The sequence below is a fragment of the Mustela putorius genome, unplaced genomic scaffold (genome assembly GCF_011764305.1).
Source record: "Mustela putorius furo isolate JIRA1106 unplaced genomic scaffold, ASM1176430v1.1 tig00003854_pilon_pilon_pilon, whole genome shotgun sequence".
NCBI classification, from domain to species: domain Eukaryota; kingdom Metazoa; phylum Chordata; class Mammalia; order Carnivora; family Mustelidae; genus Mustela; species Mustela putorius.
Window position 1 is genome coordinate 8,774,785 of NW_025422006.1, and position 20,213 is coordinate 8,794,997.

The window sequence follows — 20,213 nt, forward strand, 5'->3', positions numbered from 1 at the left end:
CTCCCTCTCTGTTTTTGTCTTATTTTGTTTTTTCTTCCCTTCTCCTGGATCCTCTGTCTTTTTTCTTAAATTCCACATATGATGAATGGCATGAAATGAGTGAATGAAAAAGACAAATGTGATACTTTTCTTTTTCTGACTGACTTATTTCACTTAGAATAATACCCTCTACTTCCATCTATATCATTGCAAAAGACTTTTTTTTTTTTTTTGAGGGAAATGAGATTTTTATTAAATGTGATAACAGGGCAAATCCTTCTAACTGCTCAGAGACTGACAAGGATTTGGGACAAGAAAAAGGACTGGGATTATAGAAATTATTATAATTATATTATAGAAATAATTTGTTTATCTTGAATTTGAGAACCAGATAATGTTGGTTTCAAACCACCTTACTCAAGACATACATATATAAATTTCAACTACTTTTGTCATTGCCTCAACTATCTTCCTACTCACATACATAACAATAAATGATAAACCTGTAATCTGTGGGATTTCTGGAGAAGGTAACGAGGTAACTTCTACTTCTGTCTTGGACTCTCTGGCTAGAAGGTTGCCTTGACTTAATGAATAGATAAGATCCCATTTGATGGCCTATCCAAGCCTTCATTTGGTCAGTGATCTGGGTTAGCCTTCACGATGGAGAGAGCACGTCAGACTTCTATAAATATTGACCTCAAGAAACTCTGACGTTCCATGATATTTATCCATCTATAATTTATAATTTATGTAACATAATTATCCTGCCTCTGTTCTACTTCTTTATCTGCTCAACAGTATAGTACTATTTGGAGACATAATAGAACTTTAGCAAAGGCACCTTGGGGACTTTTAGGTGTCTTGGAGAATGACATCTTGGGGTAACCTCTAGGGACAGTGGCTTCCCTCAACCGAGTTGAAACAATGCCCTGGGTCCATGGACAGGCTGGGACTTTAGTAGGCAGAGTGCAAAAACACTTATCCGGCAATGCAGGTAACACAAAAATAAAAATACCACAGCCGGCCTGGCCTTTATTATTCCAATAATTCCCAAGTGAAAGCTTTTTTAAAACGCCTTTCTTTCATGAATGGAAGGAAAGCATTTTCCAAAACTCCATTAATTCTAGCCTAAGCAGCTCAAGTGACTGATTTTCTTGATTTCTCTTCCCAGTAGCCAAACATGTCCTTGGACTCCATTCCTTCAGCGGAATGTAATAGGGTCAAATACAGGCAAAACGGCACAATATGGATTGGAGAATTTTTTGCTGGCTGGACACAGATGTCAGGTCCGGGAAGGATCTCTGAAAGGCTACAGGGATGAAACTGAGACTCATGCTCGTGTATAATTTTGGAAGGGCCAGGAAAAACGTCCCAGTCCAAGAAAGGAGATGTTTGGCTTAACACAGAAGTCCAGATAGCGTTCCTATGAGAAGAGTGGAGGTATCAACAGGCAGCAATCCTCAACCCTCCCCGGGCTGAGACAAGAACAGAGATCCAGCAGTCACAGAATTGTCCTTGGGGTCAGAGGGAGCTCCAGCTTGAAGACAGCTGCTGTTCAGCCCTGACTTTACCAGCCCACAAGTCCCTTCTTCCGTTCCTCCTAGCTCTTTCTGCCTGCAGGGGAGAAGGCCAGGCAGTGCTCCTCATGGTCTGGCTTTGACTTGGGTATACAACAGTGGGGCCGACTCTCTGGGAACCAGACTTTGGTCCAGGCCCTCAAAGTTCTACCCAGAGCAGGAGAAGGGAGCTGCTTCCGTTGTTTTCTTGCTCGAGACCCAACCACAAAGAATGCTGATCTAGCACCTGGCTGCCTTCATAGGCTCCTTTCTTGGGCTCCAAGGTCATGTCATCCTTGAAGCAGGAGGCCCATGCATTATTTTTGGATTCTTTCTGCTATATGGTAGACCGAACCTGAATCCCTACATTTGAGACTAAGAAGAAATTCTCTGCATCCTTGAGCCTATAGGCCTCCAATCATGGCCGATGGGATCTCTATACCTGGGTTCTAATCCTGGCCTTGCAACTAGTTAGCTGGGTAACCTTGGGCAACGTAACTTCTCTGAGTCTCAGCTTTCTCATCTGTAAGATGGGATAATAACAGTATCTACCTCCTGGGATGGCTGGGAGGATTCCAGGAGTAGGCGCGCATCAAACATTTGTCACTGTGATCACAATATTTGCAAACATTTATCAAGGCTGACTGTGTACCAGGCCCTGGTCTAGAGAATTTACATGTGCGGTTCTTAGACTGAAAAACTACCTGTGAGCTGGACAATGTTCTTATTCCCATGTTAGAGGTGAAGCAGCCATGACCCAGGTCCCACAGTGCATAGGTGCTGGGGCAGGATTCTGGGTCCAGGCTGTACACTCTTTGCCCCTCTACTGAAGTATTCGGTAAAGACTTGGCACCATGACTACTACTGTTTCTGTTAATGACTAAAACATCGTTCCCTCTCCTTGAGGGATTTAGAGGCCACCATTATGGTAAGTAAGCTCTTTAGGGAGACGGTCTTTTGATCCTATCACAGAGGCAAGCGGACCCATCCACTCGTTTTTATAAGAATCCTGAAATGAGGGCTGCCTGGATGGCTCAGTGGGTTAAAGCCTCTGCCTTCGGCTCAGGTCATGATCTCAGGGTCCTGGGATTGAGCCCCGCATTGGGCTCTCTGCTCAACAGGGAGCCTGCTTTCTCCTCTCTCTCTGCCTGCCTCTGCCTACTTGTGATCTCTGTCTGTCAAATAAATAAATAAATAATCCAAAAAAAAAAAAAAAGAATCCCGAAATGGAAAACAAACTTTCTTTCTTTCTTTCTTTCTTTTTTTTTTTAAACTCTGTGAGTCAAAAACTGTGAATGATTAATCCATCAAAAGAGTGGTCAGATGCTTATGCCCTGCTGTATTTGGGGTTGGAACTGTTCCCTTTAGGAAGGAAATATTGTTGATCTGGAAGAAAAATTATTCACAGGGCGGTCCCACTAGGCTCATAATGCAAAGGGCCTTTTGTCACCCGAGCAAAATCCATTTTTGTTTTCTCTCTTTACAGGTTTTTTGGGTCGTCACAGTCATGGTGGGGGAGGGCGGGGGATATCAAGGAAGTCCTATGGAGTTGTTACTTGCTGTCTCCAAAACTCTGAAGCGCTGCCTGTCCCTCTAACGGCAGGTGATATTTTTAGACTTTGGATACAATCCAGTAGCAGTCACGCTGCTCCGGCGGGGGATGCAGGAAGCCGTCCCATGCCCAGCTGCCCTGTTCCCCCTGCAGAACAAAGCAGCCACTTTCTATAATTATACCAGGGAGAGCTAATAAAAGCCTTCCATACACACCTCAAAATTCAATTAGTCCTGCATTTGTGGGCCTGACCCTGGAGACAAAAAGGCGGAGCATCTGATCACCTGCACGGCTCCAGCCCAGGGAAGCTGGCTGCTCCCATCGCATCGATGCCTCTGCCTCCCTCGTAGGCTCTGTGCCACCTCGCCTGCTTGTGTATAAAGCATTGTCCGTTTGGAAAGCTGAAGGTGCCTTGCTTTTCAGTTCTCCTGGGTGGCCCTGTGCCACTGACTCTGACTGAAGGATTTTGCACAGAAGCGGACATCAGTGCACAGAGAAGACCCTTCTGTAATACCTGGGTCTGCATCCTTCAAGGAAACCCCTGGTTGGAGGGGGAGCTTGGGAGTGACTGAGTCTTAAGCCATCTTAAATCTTAAGCCTTAAGTCTATGGTTGAAGGGGTTTGGGGTTGCTGCCCGTGGACCATGACTGTGTGGTTTTCCTTACTGTCAATTCCATGTCCTCTTCATCTTTTTCCTTTGTGGGCTTCTCTGGCTCTTCCGGCTCCTTCTCTTGAAGGTGGATTTCCTGGGCCTGAGACATGTAGGGCATGTCGTCTTTGTTCTTGAACTCCAAGCTGAGAATTGAAGGAGGAAGTAGAATTCCCAGAATTACCTAAAGTAATAATAATGATAATAATAATAATCACATTTAAAGGATTAAGATTAGGGCGGTTTTTTGTTTGTTTTTCTTTTTTAGAATCAGAGGGCCTAGGGTGGGGGAGTGTGTGTATGTGTGTGTGTGCACGTGTGCATGTGTGCACTGTGTGTGCCCTGAGCAAGGACCTCCATATGTTACTGCTCAGGGGGTCACTCTTGCCCGTCTGAGAATCTGTCATACACGGCAGGAGCTCAGCCCGAGGTTGGAGAAACAGTATCCTGCCCAAATACATCTTACACAGTTAACACCCACTTGGCATGGGGGAAACCCAGGAAAATGCCAGAACCTGCCCAAGGCCACATTGGGAAAGAATTCAGATTTTCCTTTAGCCATCAGCACTTGGTTTTGCAAAATCAATTCCTACATATGTCCCCTGGCTTTTATCTGCTCACACGTCAAATGGAGGCGATTATGCATCATCTGGTTATCTCTGTAAAAGAAGGCTGTCCCCAGTTGACCTTGAGGAAGTCCATGTGGGAAAGCATGTTTTTATTCCAGAGTACTTGCCTGACATTTGCTACTATAGCACAGAAATACACACACACACACACACACACACACACACACACACACACTAGCGGGCTCCTTATTCACCATGAGGAACCAGGGGGCTCAGCACTGTGTTCCTCTCAGGTATAAAGGACATGGTTCCACCTCCATGTGACGATAATAAATCCATGGGCCCTTCTCCCGAGGGGACGATCTCATTCTGCCTTTGAATGATAATCCGGGCATGTGACTTGGGTTCCCCCGATCTTCTCCAGCCTCTCCTCTCAAACACTAAGCTGGTTCTGCTGTATGAAACTTCTGAATACAAGTGTCCTTGGAGAAGCTGCGCCAAGGGAGGGGCTCACAGAGATCCCAAGCAGTAAGTGAAAGTGATCCTTAAGTAATGAGGCAAGGACAGCCTGTGCTTGAATGCCCACAGGGACTCGGTTGCAGCCAAGGGAAAAGGGAAGGAGGTGGCCCTGAGGTCGGGGTGACTGGCAGGCCTAGGAAGGCTCAGGTGGCTGGCTGGCAGCCTTCAGGGGATATGACACCCCGTCCTCGGAGCAGAGAGCCAGGCTTGGCAGTCGCTAGCGGTGTGGCTATGAAGCACCCATGACCCACGTCATGGAGCCCTTCTGTGACTCTGGGCCAAGAGCCCGTGGGGGTGTGGGGGAGGGGTGCTGGTCCATCAGGGTGGCTTCTGGAATGCTTGGTCTGGTGGCCCTTCTGCTTGGCCCTGACCTCAGGGTTACCCAGACCAGGTAGCTCCAGGTACGTGGGAGCCTGACTTCCGCTGTCCCAGCCACAAACTCTCGACCGAGAAAGCATTTGAAAACATTCTTTCCATCTCACCCTCCCATTTTTTCTTTGTACGTCTTTCAGTTTAAGGACTTCCTTGTGAAACACTAAGGAGAACATAAAGAAGCGAAGCCATGTGTCGCCCCATGTCTTGTACTTTCCAGCCCAGAGGTAACTGCTACAAACAACGGACAGTAAATCCTTCCTCGTTTCTTAACGAAATCATAGACAGATATAACTAGGCATGTACATGCTTAAAAAAACCACAGACGGACTCAGACTTTATATAACTGGTCTACCACTTGTTCCTCTTCACTTAGGAATAGATCGCGATGAGATGGCAACATCTTTACCTATAAATCCGTCTCTTTTTGATTTCTGTTTAAAACGTTTCTCAAGCACAGCTGCTAAGAGCCAGGGTCCCTATGACACGGTGCATAAGACGGCCGAGGCACTGGGGCGTGGGCAGCCAGGACAGGTTGCCTGGTGAGGGGTTCCTGGTACAGCACGGCTTGTGCCAGAGCGAACGGCACTTCCTATAGCACCTCTGTGGGCCCATCACCTCCGGATCTTTTGCAAAATACTAACGCCTGGGCATGCCGTCTCTAGAAGTTCTGACTTAGCAGAATTTGGGGTAGGCCCTAGTCTCTATGTGAAAACAACAACAACCCACTATAGAAAAGATTCTGGTACATAGCTGGAGCTTGAAGTCACCCTCCTGAGACCAGAGAAAGCCCTGTCCCGCCGCAGACTTGACTTGGCGAGCTCCAAACCAGCCCTCCACACCTCCCAGCCAGCTGGCCCTTCGCGGCGCGCTGACCTTGAGGCCGGAGTTCTTGCGCATGCGCAGCCGGCCCATCCACATGTCCGTGAGCAGCATCTGGCTGCACGTGTGCGCAATGAAGTCGCGGTGCTTGGCCGCCACGGCGAGCTGCAGGCAGGTGGCATTGCTCCAGTTCTTCAGCTCGTACGTCAGCAGCTTCATGGCCAGCTGTTCATCCTGCTTGTAGGACTGGTCGAGGAGCTCCACAGCCAGCTGGCCGAAGTCCCTGGAAGACAGAATGCGAGGGGGTGTCTTTTGGCCATCTTGGAGACTTACATGATGGAAGCAGGGACCTGGGGGCCAAGCCACAGGAGGTGGTTACTGGGTGGCCTCGTTGTCTCTCATAGGGTCTGGTCTGTTCCTTCGCTCATCTAGCTGACGTCGATTAAGCATCTACTATGTGCTGGGGGCGTAAGTCAAGCAGGCGGTTGTTCTGGTCCTCAAGGCTCTGGATGGGGGAGGTAGACTGAAAAACGCAACAATCAGAGTACAGTAGGTCTTCTTAAATGGGACAGGCCTCAGTTCCTGTTGGAGCCCTATCAACCCTGAGGGTGTGATCTTGGGCAAGTTACTTAATTCTCCGAGAGGATGAAATACAATCTATGTATCTTGCGTACTTCTCTATCTAGCACTGTGTGCCACAAATGTTAATTATTCACGTCCACCCTCTTTGTGTGTACCATGGAGGCGATACTACCCACGCTTAAAGGTTTAGGTAGCTCACACCCTCCTGTATCTGAGGCCCCTGCTGGGCTGGCCAACCTGGAGTTGTGGTTCAGCTCCTGGGAGATGTCGTCAACCATGTCATTCTCTGAAGCCTCATGAGCCATGGCTTTGCAAAGTTTACAGGCCACCAGGGCCTTGGCCATGGCCTCCTCTCCGTGCTGCCAGAAGAACAGGGCCATCTTCTGTCTCTTCATCAGGACGGCCCACACCATCAACTCGTGGAAAGGGAAAGGGAAGTGGTTGATCTCAGGGTCGTCCAAGTCAATGTCCACCTCTTCTTCTCTCTTCTTGGTGGTCTTTCTTCCTCGCCTCAGGGGGACATCATCCTATAATTTTAGAGAAAAAAACACAGAGGTGGAGTTAGAAATGAACCAGTTACATTTATTAAATAGTTCTTTGTTGTATACCTCCTAAGGGTCCTGTTCTGGGATCAACACAGAAACGAACTAGCCTATCCCAGCTCCTAACCCAAAGTACTCATGCCTAACTTTAAAACAAGTTGTAATGAATGCAGAAGCATAGCCCTATGGGAATATGCTGGTGTTAAACTTGATTTTTAAAAGGTATTTTTAATGGGTCATTCCTTTCCTTTCTCTCTTCCTTTTCTTTTCCTCCTCTCCTCCCTGCTTCTTTCCTTTCACTTTTGCTTTTGTCCATTTCTTTTCCTACAGGTAAGGCTATTTGTGCCCCGTGATGGACAGCATTGCCCTTTTCTCTGAAAGGACAAGGACATCCTTCTCTTCCAGGTGCATAAACAACACCACCCACACAAAGAGACGGGAAATGGGAAACAGACGACCTGTCTCCACTTTCTGCAAACCTCGTAGATGCATTTGTGAAGTATTTCTGGCCTTTGGATCTGTTGCCAGTTGTAAACAGCCATGAACAGATTTCACTCACTGCAATTTATATGCTTCTTTGGTTTTTAAATTAGTATTTCAAGTAAGACTTATTTTCTTACTTGTAAGGCTAATGTAACCTTAGGGTAGAATTTTCAAAGCTACTGTAACTTGCCCCCCTTAATAATGGGAAAAAATGGGCTCCTGGATGGCTCAGGGGTTAAGCCTCTGCCATCGGCTTGGGTCATGATCTCAGGGTCCTGGGATCGAGCCCCGTATGGGGCTCTCTGCTCAGTGGGTAGCCTGCTTCCCCCAATCCCCATCTGCCTACTTGTGATCTCTCTCTGTCAAATAAATAAATAAAATCTTAAAAAAAAAACTGGGAAAAAACTTCCCTTCCTTATTTTAGAATCATGTACTAAGCCTTACCAACTAAATGAACATATATGTGTGTTCATAAATATATATATTTAAAATTTATAGTAAAGAAAATAAATAATTGACATTAATAATTTGGGCAAATACTTACCTCCATTCCCAGTAGTTTCAAGGCTTTAGGCTATTTTAAAAAAAAGTTATACATAAAGTTAGATCTTTCTTTATAGAGGTAAGAAAAGAATCTATTATATCTTAACCAGGTAATAGAAGAACTCTACCGCACATATAGCATTTATTAATTTCACTAAAGAAAACAACACCAGAGGAACCCATTTATAGAAATACTAGAATTAAGGAGTGCCTGGGTGGCTCAGTGGGTTAAAGCCTCTGCCTTTGGCTCGGGTCATGATCTCAGGGTCCTGGGATCAAGCCCCGCATCAGGAGCTCTGCTCAGTGGGGAGCCTGCTTCCCCCTCTCCCTCTACCTGACTCTCTGTCTACTTTCTCTCTCTCTCTCTGTCAAATAAATAAATAAATAAAATCTTAAAAAGAAATTCTAGAATGAAGGATTTAGTGATTTTGGTGCATTACAGAAAACCAGACACCCAGAGAGGCATAATGAGATCGTCCAAGGGTAGACCCTGTTGATAATCTCTTTTATGAGCCCAAATTTCTTTATCTTCCCAGAACCGTCCTGCTTGGCGGACATCTCCATGATCTCAAGCACTTGGGCTCAGTCAAACCAAGAGCTATTTCTTAAGCTCTTGCAAGGCCTCTATTACCCGGAGACTTGGAATATTATTCAGAGTATGTGTTTAGGTATTTCACGCGGGCCATCTCCCTGTGTAGCTGTCCAGTAAGGCAAGGGTGAGTGGGGCCACGGGGACATGTGCAGACCGTGGCAGAAGATGCTCAGTGCCATGGAAAGTGTCAGCACATACACTGGCATCACTGGTCATGCGGGGAATGTGCAAAATAGCCACAGGCCAAGACAGAGAGAGAGAGAGGGCAACTCAGCAAATTACAGAACTTGATTTGCACCTAACAAGTGGAGATATGAAATTACATCTCAGGGATCAGGAATTCCAGTTCTGTGTTTTAGGTGTTACCCAATGGCGAAGTGCTATCTTGGAAGTTGCTCGGTAACTAATAAGGTTAAAGTATTCCCCATTCCTCCAAATTTTATTTTGGAACAAAATAAAACTACGACTAGCCTCAACTTTGTCACTCTCCCTCCTTTCTTTCCCTTTTAGCTTTTTAAAGTGACCACAGTTTGAAATTTGTGTGATTTTATTTTTCTTATTTATATTTCTGGTGTTTTCAAAGTGGTCTTCGAGCACCACCAAATACTTTCGTCATCAGAAGATCAGCTTTGTTAAAAGTAGAAATCAAGGAGCCTGGGTAGCTCAGTGGGTTAAAGCCTCTGCCTTCGGCTCAGGTCATGATCCCAGGGTCCTGGGATCGAGCCCCACATCAGGATCTCTGCTCAGCAGGGAGCCTGCTTCCTCCTCTCTCTCTCTGCTTGTCTCTTCCTCCTCTCTCTCTCTGCCTACTTGTGATCTCTGTCTGCCAAATAAATAAATAAAATCTTAAAAAAAAAAAAGTAGAAATCAAGGAGCCTGGGTGGCTCAGTGGGTTAAGCCTCTGCCTTCAACTCAGGTCATGATCTCAGGGTCCTGGGATCGAGCCCTGCATTGGGCTTCCCTGCTCTGCGGGGAGCCTGCTTCTCCCTCTCCCACTCCCCCTGCTTGTGTTCCCTCTCTCACTGTATCTCTCTCTGCCAAAAAAATAAATGAAATCTTAAAAAAAAAAAAAAAGGCAGAAATCATGCCCACCACCAGCTAGAGTAACAGTTTTAAAATGTGGTCCAGGAAACATAAGATCCTTTTTGGGGGCTCAAAGGTGTTTTCCTAATAATACTAAGATGTTCTTTGGTTTCAACAGCCATTAACATTTTGCAATGATGGTGCAAAGGCGAGCCAAACTGTGGGGGGCCCTGGCAGGAATGACAAGCAGTCCTAGCAGCAGACCCAGACTTCACTAGTTGCCATTAGATTTCACTGTTCCGCACTTGAAGTTTAAAGACAAATAAAAAACCAGTTAGACTTAAGAAGTCCTTGATGAGGCTAAAAAACCAGTTAACTATATTAAATCTCTACTGTCCATACTAAAAAAAAAAGTCTTTCGGCTATTTTGAGGGATGCAATGGTAAGTGTGCTGAAAGCACTTTTGCTACATAGTGAAAGAGGACAGGTCATTCTGAGGACAAACACACACTTACTTGGATTAGAGCTACACTGCTTCATGGGCGATCTACTTGAAGGAATGACTGGCAGACCAACTACAGTTTACTTAGCCTTGGACATTGGGCGGACGTTTTTGGTTATGGCCTAAGTGGAGCTGTCATTTCAAGGAAAATAACTAACTGATGGTATTTGTTGCCAATGACAGAATTTTCCAAACCGAAATTAGAAAAAAATTAAAATTTTTAAAAACTTGCATATTCTCTCCCCCATGACCTGGACGGTTTTTCAGAAGTTAAAGACTTTTCTGATGAGATTGGAGGTGATTTTAGTGAAGGATCAGTTTCTGAAATTGTCCAATGAAATGTGTCAGCCGTCAGAAGATCTGCATAACTTGACAAATGATGATACAATGGCCAGTCTACCGTGTTCCCAGATCCAAAGTGTAAGATCAGTCAATGCAATTTGAAGTTGCAGGGTGTGAAAAGTTCATTGAACTATTTCAGATTTTGTGTTTTCATTGATCTTTCAGAAATTGCCAACTGAGTTTTGATGTATGCAGCATCAAAAAAGAATATCTATAATTATTTGTAAAAATTATTAAAACACTCCTTCCTTCATACATATATATACATTTATATATATTTGTCATATTTGTCACATCTTTGTGTGAAGTCACATTTTCTTTGTACAATTCAACCCAAACATCTGGCAACAGAGTGCAGAAGGAGATATGAGAATCTAGCTTTCTTCCATTAAGCCAGATATTACAGAAATATGCAAAAAATGTAGAACAATGCTACTCTTATACCAAATTTTGTTTTGAAAATACAGCTATTTTTCACAAACATGTCATTTATGTTAACGTAATGGGCTTCTTATAGTTAACTAAAAATGAATTAACATTAATAATTAATAAATATGGTGAAGTCTTTCATTCCTAACACGGTAACAGCAATTGATAGAACTCCCAGAAATAAGAGCTTTTGGGGGCCCTCAATAATTTTTTAAAGGTATAAATGGATTCCCAAGACCAAAAACTGTGAGTGAGGCAGGTAAGATTAATTTGAATTTCATGATTAGTCCCTGATCATTAGGGCTCACTCTCAGGGCCGGTTTCTGATTTTAACGGGACCTAGTGAGGAAAAGAAAGGGGTGTATCCCCCAATACATGGCCTTTTTTTTTTTTTAATGGATTTGATGGTGGAGGAAAGAGGTGGGTGGGGCCAGCTGCCTTCTTACTGGATCTCCCCCTGGGAGAGAACCATGCCACATCCCAAATGTGTCCCACCCTAGTCCTCCCCGGAGCCCAGGAAAGGGAACAGGCTGCAAAACTCACCCTCTTGGGGCCAAAGAGATTGTGGTAGAGCGTCCGGAAGCGCTTGCGCGTGTAGTTGCAGCGGTAAGCCCCGCCCATCAGGTATTCGATCACCAGGCCGATGTCGATCAGGCTGATTCTGTAATCCGGAGGCAGGTTCCCCTATCAGGGAAGAACGAAAACACACACACACACACACACACACACGCAAAAGACAGCGTGGTTTACTAGGGATTCGATGCCATGTGTTCTGTAACTATTTTAGAGTAAAAAAAAATACTAATTCAGAAACATAGGAATGTAGTATTATGCTGGTTAATTAATTCACCTTAAAATAGATCCAACCGAAACCTGGATATTCTCGCTTGGAAAGAAGACATAAGTTAAATAAGAAGATGCAGAAATCGTCGGCAATAACAGAAAATCAAAATATTTATTCAAGTCTTCAGCTGGGGAGAAAAAAACACCAGTGTAGCAGAGAGAAACACAAGGCTCGACATGGCAAACACGGAGCTCCAGCCGCTAGCAACTCGGCTCCCCGGACGGTCCCCAGGCCCCCGCCCTGCCTCTGCCCCAGGCTTGCTCCCGCTTTTGCTAACCAGTTACTTCTTCCCGCTCACTAAAGGAAGACTCCTTCCAGAAGATGGTTGTTATTACCATCGCCTGCATCAGGCGGATAGATATGCTGAGAGTTCCTCGGCAAAACCTCGATGAACAATGGGGGGAAAAAAAGCAGCTTTTTCATAAAAGGAGAGCGGATGGATGTCAGGGTGAAGTCACTTAGGAACATCCCTTGTGGTTAGAGAGAAAGGGGGTGGCATGAGAAGAGATTTTGAGGGAATATTTATTTCCCTGGAATTAAGGAGGTTTGGGATATTTTCTTTCAAAGAGAAGAGCATTTCTTGAAGACCAAGAATGATGGCGTTTAAGTTTTATGGGGCTTGTATGCACAGATGCGAAACATAAGGATTTTATTATCATTCATTGTCTACTCGTTACTGGTTTCGGCACCCAAAGGGTTCTCTCTAGGGTCTAAGGAAAATACCTGCTCTGCTAGGTCAGGGGAGAGTTAGTTCCATCTACGGCAAGTTCTGAGCACACTGCGAGTTCCAAAAAGCACGAGTAAGGAATGAGCTGTCTGGTTTGGCTTCCTGTGGCAGGAGCGAGCGCACTCCGTACCATGAACCACGAGGATACAGCTCTGCATAGGAAGCCTCAGATACATTGTGGAGAGGCAGGAGGGCTCTGTCTACTTTGGTCTTAATGGAGGACCCACTCTGATACCATGTGAGGTTTCTGCCGCTTACAGAAGTGGCTCATAGCCACGGTGGTGGCTCTCCAACTTTGGTGGCATCAGAATCACCTGGCGAACTTGGTGACAGTGCCAAGCGCTGGCTTTAATGTATGGGCTTCTCTGTGCCTTGTTAGCTCTCCGGGTGGTTTTGAGATACACCCAAGTTTGTGCTAAATAAGGTGGGTCAGGTGAGCTCACGTGGCAGAATCAGAAAACTCATGGTGTATAATCAGTCATTAGGAAATCAGCTTCCGTTTTTGCACAACCGAGGGTAGGTTTTCTGTTACCCATACTCAGCTTTGCTATGGCCAACAGCACCCATCTGAAGGGCATTCAGGCCACTTGTAGCCTTCCACCAAACCTATAGCTTTGATGGTGTTACCGATCTCTGTATTCCCGGTGCCTTCTGTAGAGACTGGTGTGTGGTCGGCATTCGGGAGGTTTCTGTGGTGAAGCTGTGAATGAGTGAAACTGTGCAATTCGCTGATGTGGTTGGGATCTAGTCTCAGTGTCAGGTTTCTCGGTACTATATTCTGGTCAGTAACGCAAATAACTAGCCACGGTCTCTGGGTCGTCCTGTCTGGGAGAGCCCCGCGTCACTGTGGAAATTCGACTTGAAATAGGCTGATGGCTCTGTGGGTATTTTCAGTGGAGTGGGAACAAGGGGATAGCAGTTGTCCCAGCCCACCGCAGAGGAGGGCCTAGTGCTACCCTTTAGACTGGCTTGCTGCCTCTGCACAGTTCCAACCCGTCAGGTTCTACCTCTCCCTTGGGTTGGAGCACAAAGCAGGCTTGGGGGACCTCAGGCAGAGAACACCTCCCATCCTTGAGCTTGGCTCATCAGAACCCCATAGAAATGGCCTTATTCTCCTCCTTGCCATGCTCAGAATTCTACCATCTCCTCTGAGCAGCTCATCAGCCTAACCACACTGGCAAGGGAAGCTCCCCATAGGCTATTAGAAAAGACCAACTGCCTGACCTCTTTATGCCAAGCGTGGCAACAACAGAGGAAAGGGAACTCAGAGAAGGTTTGAAGATGGTAACTGTTCATGTATCACCCTTTCTATAAACACGAAACTGAGTTTGAAAATATTCCTCCTGCAACTGCTTTTCTGCACTGTGTGGGGGTAGGGGAACAAGGCTGCGAGTTTCTGCCTTGACGGGCTGTACCCGACGGGTAGGCAGGCCTCTTCTTTCGGGAGTAGAAGAGCTCGAGAGCCTGGACGCGCGTGGGTCTGCCTCCTCTCTTCTGCATTTGGCTCCTATAAGGATGACCCCGCAGAGGAGGTCCTGCATTTGTGTTATTTTCCTGGGCATTGTGTGGCCGGCAGAGGAAACAGCGGTGGCTGGGAATCAACTGCCCTGGGCTTCTTTCTGTCTGTCCTTCATAAATCAACCAGCTTCCTGCAAGGCCTCAGTTTTCTCCCCCGAACAAAGGGTGGAACTCGATGGCCTCTATTGTCTGTAACGCCCAAGTACCAGGTTACAGAAACAAACCTACGAGATGTAGTGTGAAGCTTTGGGAAGGAAGGCATAGCAAGTCTATGAATGCTGCCTATTTTTAATCCTGTAAGAATTTTCTCAATTTAAAACACATGAGTAACAGCGAACCTAACACCTATATATTTTCTTTTGAGACACCGATGTGTGAACGTCAGTTTGAGTTCTAAGAACAAGACGCCAATATTGCCTGAAGACCGACAGGGAGTGTCAAGAACTATGCTTTGGGATGGTCTATAGGAGGAGGGGTTACCAGGAAAGTGATAATCGTAAAATTAAAAATAATCAATTTGAGAGAGGCAAAGGAAACATTTTTGCCAATGATTATACTCATAAAGGGCTCTTAGGTTTATATACTACCTAAGGAAGGTGCTGGAATCTTTTTTTGTAAACTTCTCATGTAAAGCTTGATTATTTTGCAGTGATTTACATGGGATCTGGTATCAAGCCAGAGAGAGGATTCAAGGAAGACCAGTCTTGGTCTTGGTTCTGCCCAGCTTTGAGCAAAGGCCTTAAAGGAACGGGCTGGCCTTCTGTTTGACCACAAGGCGGCGATGTTCACCGGGCCGAACCCAGTGGCAGATCCATCAGCATTTGACCTGCCGGTTCTGTTTTCTATGAGTAATAAGGCCGTGTAAATGAATAGGGCAGATTGAAGGACTTGGAAATCAGGAGTCAGATGCCCTTGTTAAAGTGATATCTGGAGGAGGGACAGCTTACTTTACCAGGTAATGTGTCCGAAAGCCTGCAAGACTGATTGCATCTGTTTTCGCCCCCTAGAGTCTTAGAAAGCACGGAAATTAGTTTCACAATTTTTACTGGGGAGAATGGAAGCCTTTTGGGGAAGAAGAAATAGATTTCACAAAATTAATAAAATCGGGTACTATTTTAGCCTCTTTGGATAACTGTGTCCTGGATGAACTCTGAAGGGGATGGGAACATTTGGGGTATGTCTGATGTGCTGGGCTGATGGCCGTGGCCACCTGTGACCCTAGATGTCACAAACACAGAGAACAGCCCGCAGTAGCACCCCGCAGTGGAAAGAGCACTGGGCTGGACTGTGGTCCAGCTCTGCTTCTCTGTGACCCTGGGCAGATGGCTTCCTTTCTCCGTGCTTCAGTTTACACTCTGCAAACAGGCACTTTGGACAGCGTGAGTTCAAAGGTGATGTCCATTTCTAGAGGTCCAATTTTTCTGACCTGTACCTGGCAGGCTGCTCTTATTTCTATGCTGCCTGGGCACCGGGCAAAGACTGTTTTCCGAACATGCAGAGTTGACATAGTTCCCATTAACCACCCTTGAAATGTGGTCAGTGGAGTGGGGACTCAGAAACAGGACGGTCAAGGACTAGACAGAGATGGTGTTGAGCTCATCGCATCCACCTCCTTTGGAAAAAGCAGAGACACCACAGGTAATGTCCAAAAACCTTCTGGAAGAGTCTTCCTTCTCCTGGAGGCTTTCCAAACAGGAAGCCAACAACGACACTGAAGAAATGCTTCTTCTGTCATTTCTGTTCTTCCTTCCTTCCTCTTTTGGTAATTACTTTGGTAATTGGTAATGCCTGAGCACTTACGTCCCCTTTCATGCCTCAACAACACATGGTAAGCCATGTGACTCAAACAATTTGATCCACAGAGTGAAACAGAGAAGCCTGGCTCTATCGGCAGGTAAAATCTGACAACAGGAAAACACTGCTCCTTTTTCTTGTGCCATGGGCTACTTCTCTGAAGCTAAATTTTAATCCATGCCATCCTAAAGAGGACTTTTAACTAAGAGTTTAAATGCATGTATGGATCTGCTCTTCTGAATATACTCTTTTTCAGAAGTCAGCTCGTGATATTGCTATCAGATTTCAGCTGTTCGGGAAACACATTTTGTGGAAACTTATAACAAGCATTCAAAAGAAGATTGTTTCCTTCTGATGTATGTAAAGGTGTAAAATGATTGCTGGTCATTGAATTTACCAAGGAAGGGTGTTCAAAAGTCTATTCTGGCCAAAGTTTATGGAAAAGAGGACATTCCCTCAATGTTCAGCTTTGTTACAGACCAGACAATCTTTTAAAAAATAAAAATTCTTTTGCAAATCTACATGAATTCGGCAGATGGGATTATGAAAACGTCCTTTCTTTATCCAAAGACTGTCTAAAATGCTTCCCCCACCCTTTCATTCTGCCAAAGCTCTGGGTCTTAATTCCCATGTGAGTGACATTAAACTATCATAATTTCACAATTACCTCTATATAATACTCAACTATCACCCTCTCTTTGTGGGGAATAATAGTACAGGTCATCCAAAGTATTAGCACATTTAAGTTAGGAAAGAAAAGCTAGTACTTTAAAACACAGAGAGGCACAAATCGAGCAGACAGTTAGCTTCTAAAAATGGCAAGTTAGATTTCGCGGAAAAGCAGACAGACTCGGGCTGCTCTGGATTAATGTGGCCTTGTTGCGTCCGATGGATTTATGCAGAAAAGCAGTTCTGGGAAGTGTGTTAGCTTCTATCATTTAAAATTTCTGATCGATGCTGTATAACCAGCTTTTTACCTCCTGGCTCCTAGACTGTTCCCTTGATACAAATAATTTGAGAGTCAGTTCTCCAAGGTGGTTCTGTTGAAGTCAAAGGAGAGCTGGGCTTGGAGATATCCTGCTGTTACGTGGGACCATTGGGTGATTCCTAAATGTACTCCCTGGGTTCCTAAGAGTTATTTGCTTTTGATTTTCCAGGCATATCATCGAACACTATGTTTAAGGTCCAGAACTATGTTCCTAACATAGGAGTAGCATTTCACACCAGGGTTTATCCCTTATTGTTTCATAGTTTTTTGGTCACAGATCACATCAATTAACAGGTGACATAAAGTCCCATAATCCTAAAGCACAAACCACATGCTAATTACCAACTTCCTCAATTTTGAAAATGGCTTAACCTGCCCAAGATTTTCTTAGCATTTTAAACTTAGCTTTTGCAGACCCTGCGTATCGCATTGGCCTAAATGGCTGGACGTCATCTGGAATCATCTGAAGAAGATGCGCTTCGATGTTAACTACTCTCATTTACTCCTTTTTTTTCTTTTAAGATTTTATTATTATTTTTTATTTGAGAGAGAGCAAGAGAGAGCATAAGCGGGGGGAAAGGCAGATGGAGAGGGAGAAGCAGGCTTCCCGCTGAGCAGGGAGTCCAACGCGGGACTCGATCCCAGGCCCCTGGCATCATGACCTGAGCTGAAGGCAGACGCTTAACCGACTGAGCCGCCCAGGCAGCCTCCTCTCATTTACTTCTTAAGAAAACACAAAGGCCCCTCATTCTTAGCTCCCTTCATCCATATAACACAAAACGCAGAGACTTCCCCTCCTCTGGCTGCCACTGTTGTCCCTTCTCTTCATGAAGTCAGGGGCTCACCTCGTCCACAGAAGTAAACAAGCGTCTGCTTTCCTGTCCCTCTCTCTTCCCAAGCAAAGAAACGAAACACAGGCTGTTTCTCCCCACCCGACTGGCAGTCTCTTTTCCCAGGTAAAAGTTTAACTGGTTCCTACGCCAGCTCAGAAGTAGCCTGGGTCATTTGCAACCACTTTTTCCAGTTACTGAATCAGTACGTAAATGAATCCTTATATATTTTTGTTCCAATATTTGGATCACACTTGAAAGAGAACTAAGACGACTCCTAATACTCCTTCCTCCCCAATCCTCACATCCCATTCTCTCTTGTTAGTTTGTATTACTTCTGAAGCACATCTTTAGCTGAGAAGTTTAAAAAAAAAAAAAAAAACAAAAACTGCTACCTTAAAAACACATGCCTTCTAATGCCAGTGACGTGAGCGGCTGTGAGAGGCAGTGAGTGGGATTTCAGAAGGGAGAAAATGGTGTTGCAAAGCAGAGCCCTGCAAGGAAGAGAACCTAACAGGAGGGATTTTGATCATTTGTCCTCAATGAAACCTAACTGCAAAAATCCCTTAGAAAATCCGGCAAAATACTGGGAAACTGGGGCGGCGGGGAAGAAGGGGAATCAGTGACTGTATCTGAAGGCTCGAATTGCCCTACGGCTGAGGTTGAGGGACAAAGGCAGAGCTGTCTCTGCGGAAAGTCTCACAATTTCTGCAGTGACCCAGACTCGCTCTAGGGGGTGGGGGAGGGGAAGATCTCTTATTTACTATTTAAAAACCCTCAGGATGTTTTGTGGTACCCGAGCAACAAATATCTTGGCAGAGACTATGCGTTAGATGTGTACACTTCATCTTTCGAGATCCTTCCCCCTATTTAGTTTCCAGGCAATTTTAAGCCAGAAAAAAAATCACACAAAATTGGAAGGCTTGAGGATAAGAGAAATGGCTCTGTTGGGGGCAGATGTGCTTTTGGCTGGACATGGGGCAAATCAGGGAAAGATGTGGTCTTGGTAAAGACCACCTGGTTGGACTGGGGGTAGAGATTGTGCAGCGTCTGTTTCTCTCACTTGGAAGGCTTCGCTCACTCACTCAGATGAAAAACCCTTCAGTAAGTTTGTGTGGAGATGAGAGGAAAGTCTCTCAGAGCCAGCAGAAGGTTTGGGTTTGGGTTTTTTTGTGCCCTTTACTCATTACTAGCTACTTAATAGGTACATTCTCAGCAGCCCCGGGACATTTACTTGGCCTTTCAAGGGAAACAAACTTCTAAGGGAAGTTCTAGACAATGACTCCGTGTGAGGGATCGTACTCTAGTTTTGACCTTACTTGGTAGCCTTCTCGGAGTAGGTCCTTGTGGGCTTTGGTGAGGAATTGCTATGGTCTGGTGAGTGGGGTGCCTCTGTGTGCAGGGGGTGGGAAAAGCACCCCCATCTATTTCGTCTTCTGGAGTTAGAACACCAGTGTCAGGGAATGCTGTCGAGGTTTCAGAATGAAGTTAGTTACCTCTGAGAGAGAGCGAAGGGAGCAAAACCCAAGCCCTTGGCTAAGATTAAACATAGCTTCCCTGCCTCTCACTGTTCCCATCTATACACTGGAACCATACTATATAATAATGATGATCAAATAACAATTCGACTCCATAGAATTGTCACAACAATGAAACGAGCTGCGATGTACAGTAGGCTCAGGTCAGTGCCACACACCTCGTCGTCACTAAAGGTCTGGCACTCTTTTATGGTTGTTAATCAGAGGATCTGAGTTTGAACTCCGCCTCTTCCCTAACCGCACCCTTTATGTATGTAAAATGGGAATAATTCTTGATCCAAACCTCCCGCTGCTTGTCTCCCCTGCCCCCCAACACACACCATCAAGTTAGATGGCAACATGAAAAAATCTACCGGAAAAAATCGAGTCTTAGCAGAATGGAATGCACATATATGTTTTCGTCTCTGATGCTCTAAGACTTTCTGAGCCATGTTGCCTGTGCTCTGCATAATGTTAGAAGGGACAGTGACGCAAGGCCTCAGGAGCTAGGACATGAATATCCCGCCTACGGTTAGTCCAACAACATGGAAACTAGCTCCCCAGACAGTAAGGGGCGTGTGGGAGAAAACAGGCAGTGGCATAAATCCACCCAGCGTGGTGCGAAGCTCTCAACAACAGGACGCGTTCTGCCTTCCGAAAACATTATGTCCAGTGAAAGCATCTAAAACCACAGAGGCGGGAGGTGAAACCACAGCTGCATTGTAAGCAGAGATGTCATCGTTAAAAGGCAACACACACACACACACACACACGCACGCACGCGCGCGCGCGCACACACACACACACATACAGCGTCCTTAAATGAGGGGGCTCGCAGGGACAGGACCGCTCTGGCAGCTCATGCAAAACAGAGGTGCTTTCTAATCACAGGAAGCAGTCAAGACAGGCCTCCGACCTTCAGTCGGGAGGGTCCTT

At 45.5% G+C, this 20,213-nt stretch overlaps 1 protein-coding gene across 3 annotated transcripts in view; it reads right to left on the bottom strand.

Moving 5' to 3' along the window:
* Nucleotides 1-20,213, bottom strand: part of TRPM3 (transient receptor potential cation channel subfamily M member 3) — a 251,974-nt gene that overhangs the window by 72,607 nt on the left and 159,154 nt on the right. For 2 of the 3 annotated variants that reach the window (XM_045065092.1, XM_045065091.1), the window contains 6 exons: nt 11,910-11,945; nt 11,603-11,743; nt 8,173-8,202; nt 6,841-7,130; nt 6,076-6,304; nt 3,756-3,923 (listed from right to left, as the gene is read on the bottom strand). In XM_045065092.1, coding sequence (XP_044921027.1) covers nt 3,756-3,923; nt 6,076-6,304; nt 6,841-7,130; nt 8,173-8,202; nt 11,603-11,743; nt 11,910-11,945 — 894 coding nt within the window. Of the gene's footprint in view, nt 1-3,755; nt 3,924-6,075; nt 6,305-6,840; nt 7,131-8,172; nt 8,203-11,602; nt 11,744-11,909; nt 11,946-17,775; nt 20,209-20,213 lie in introns of those variants that run through there. The other variant, XM_045065093.1, reaches the window with a different exon arrangement.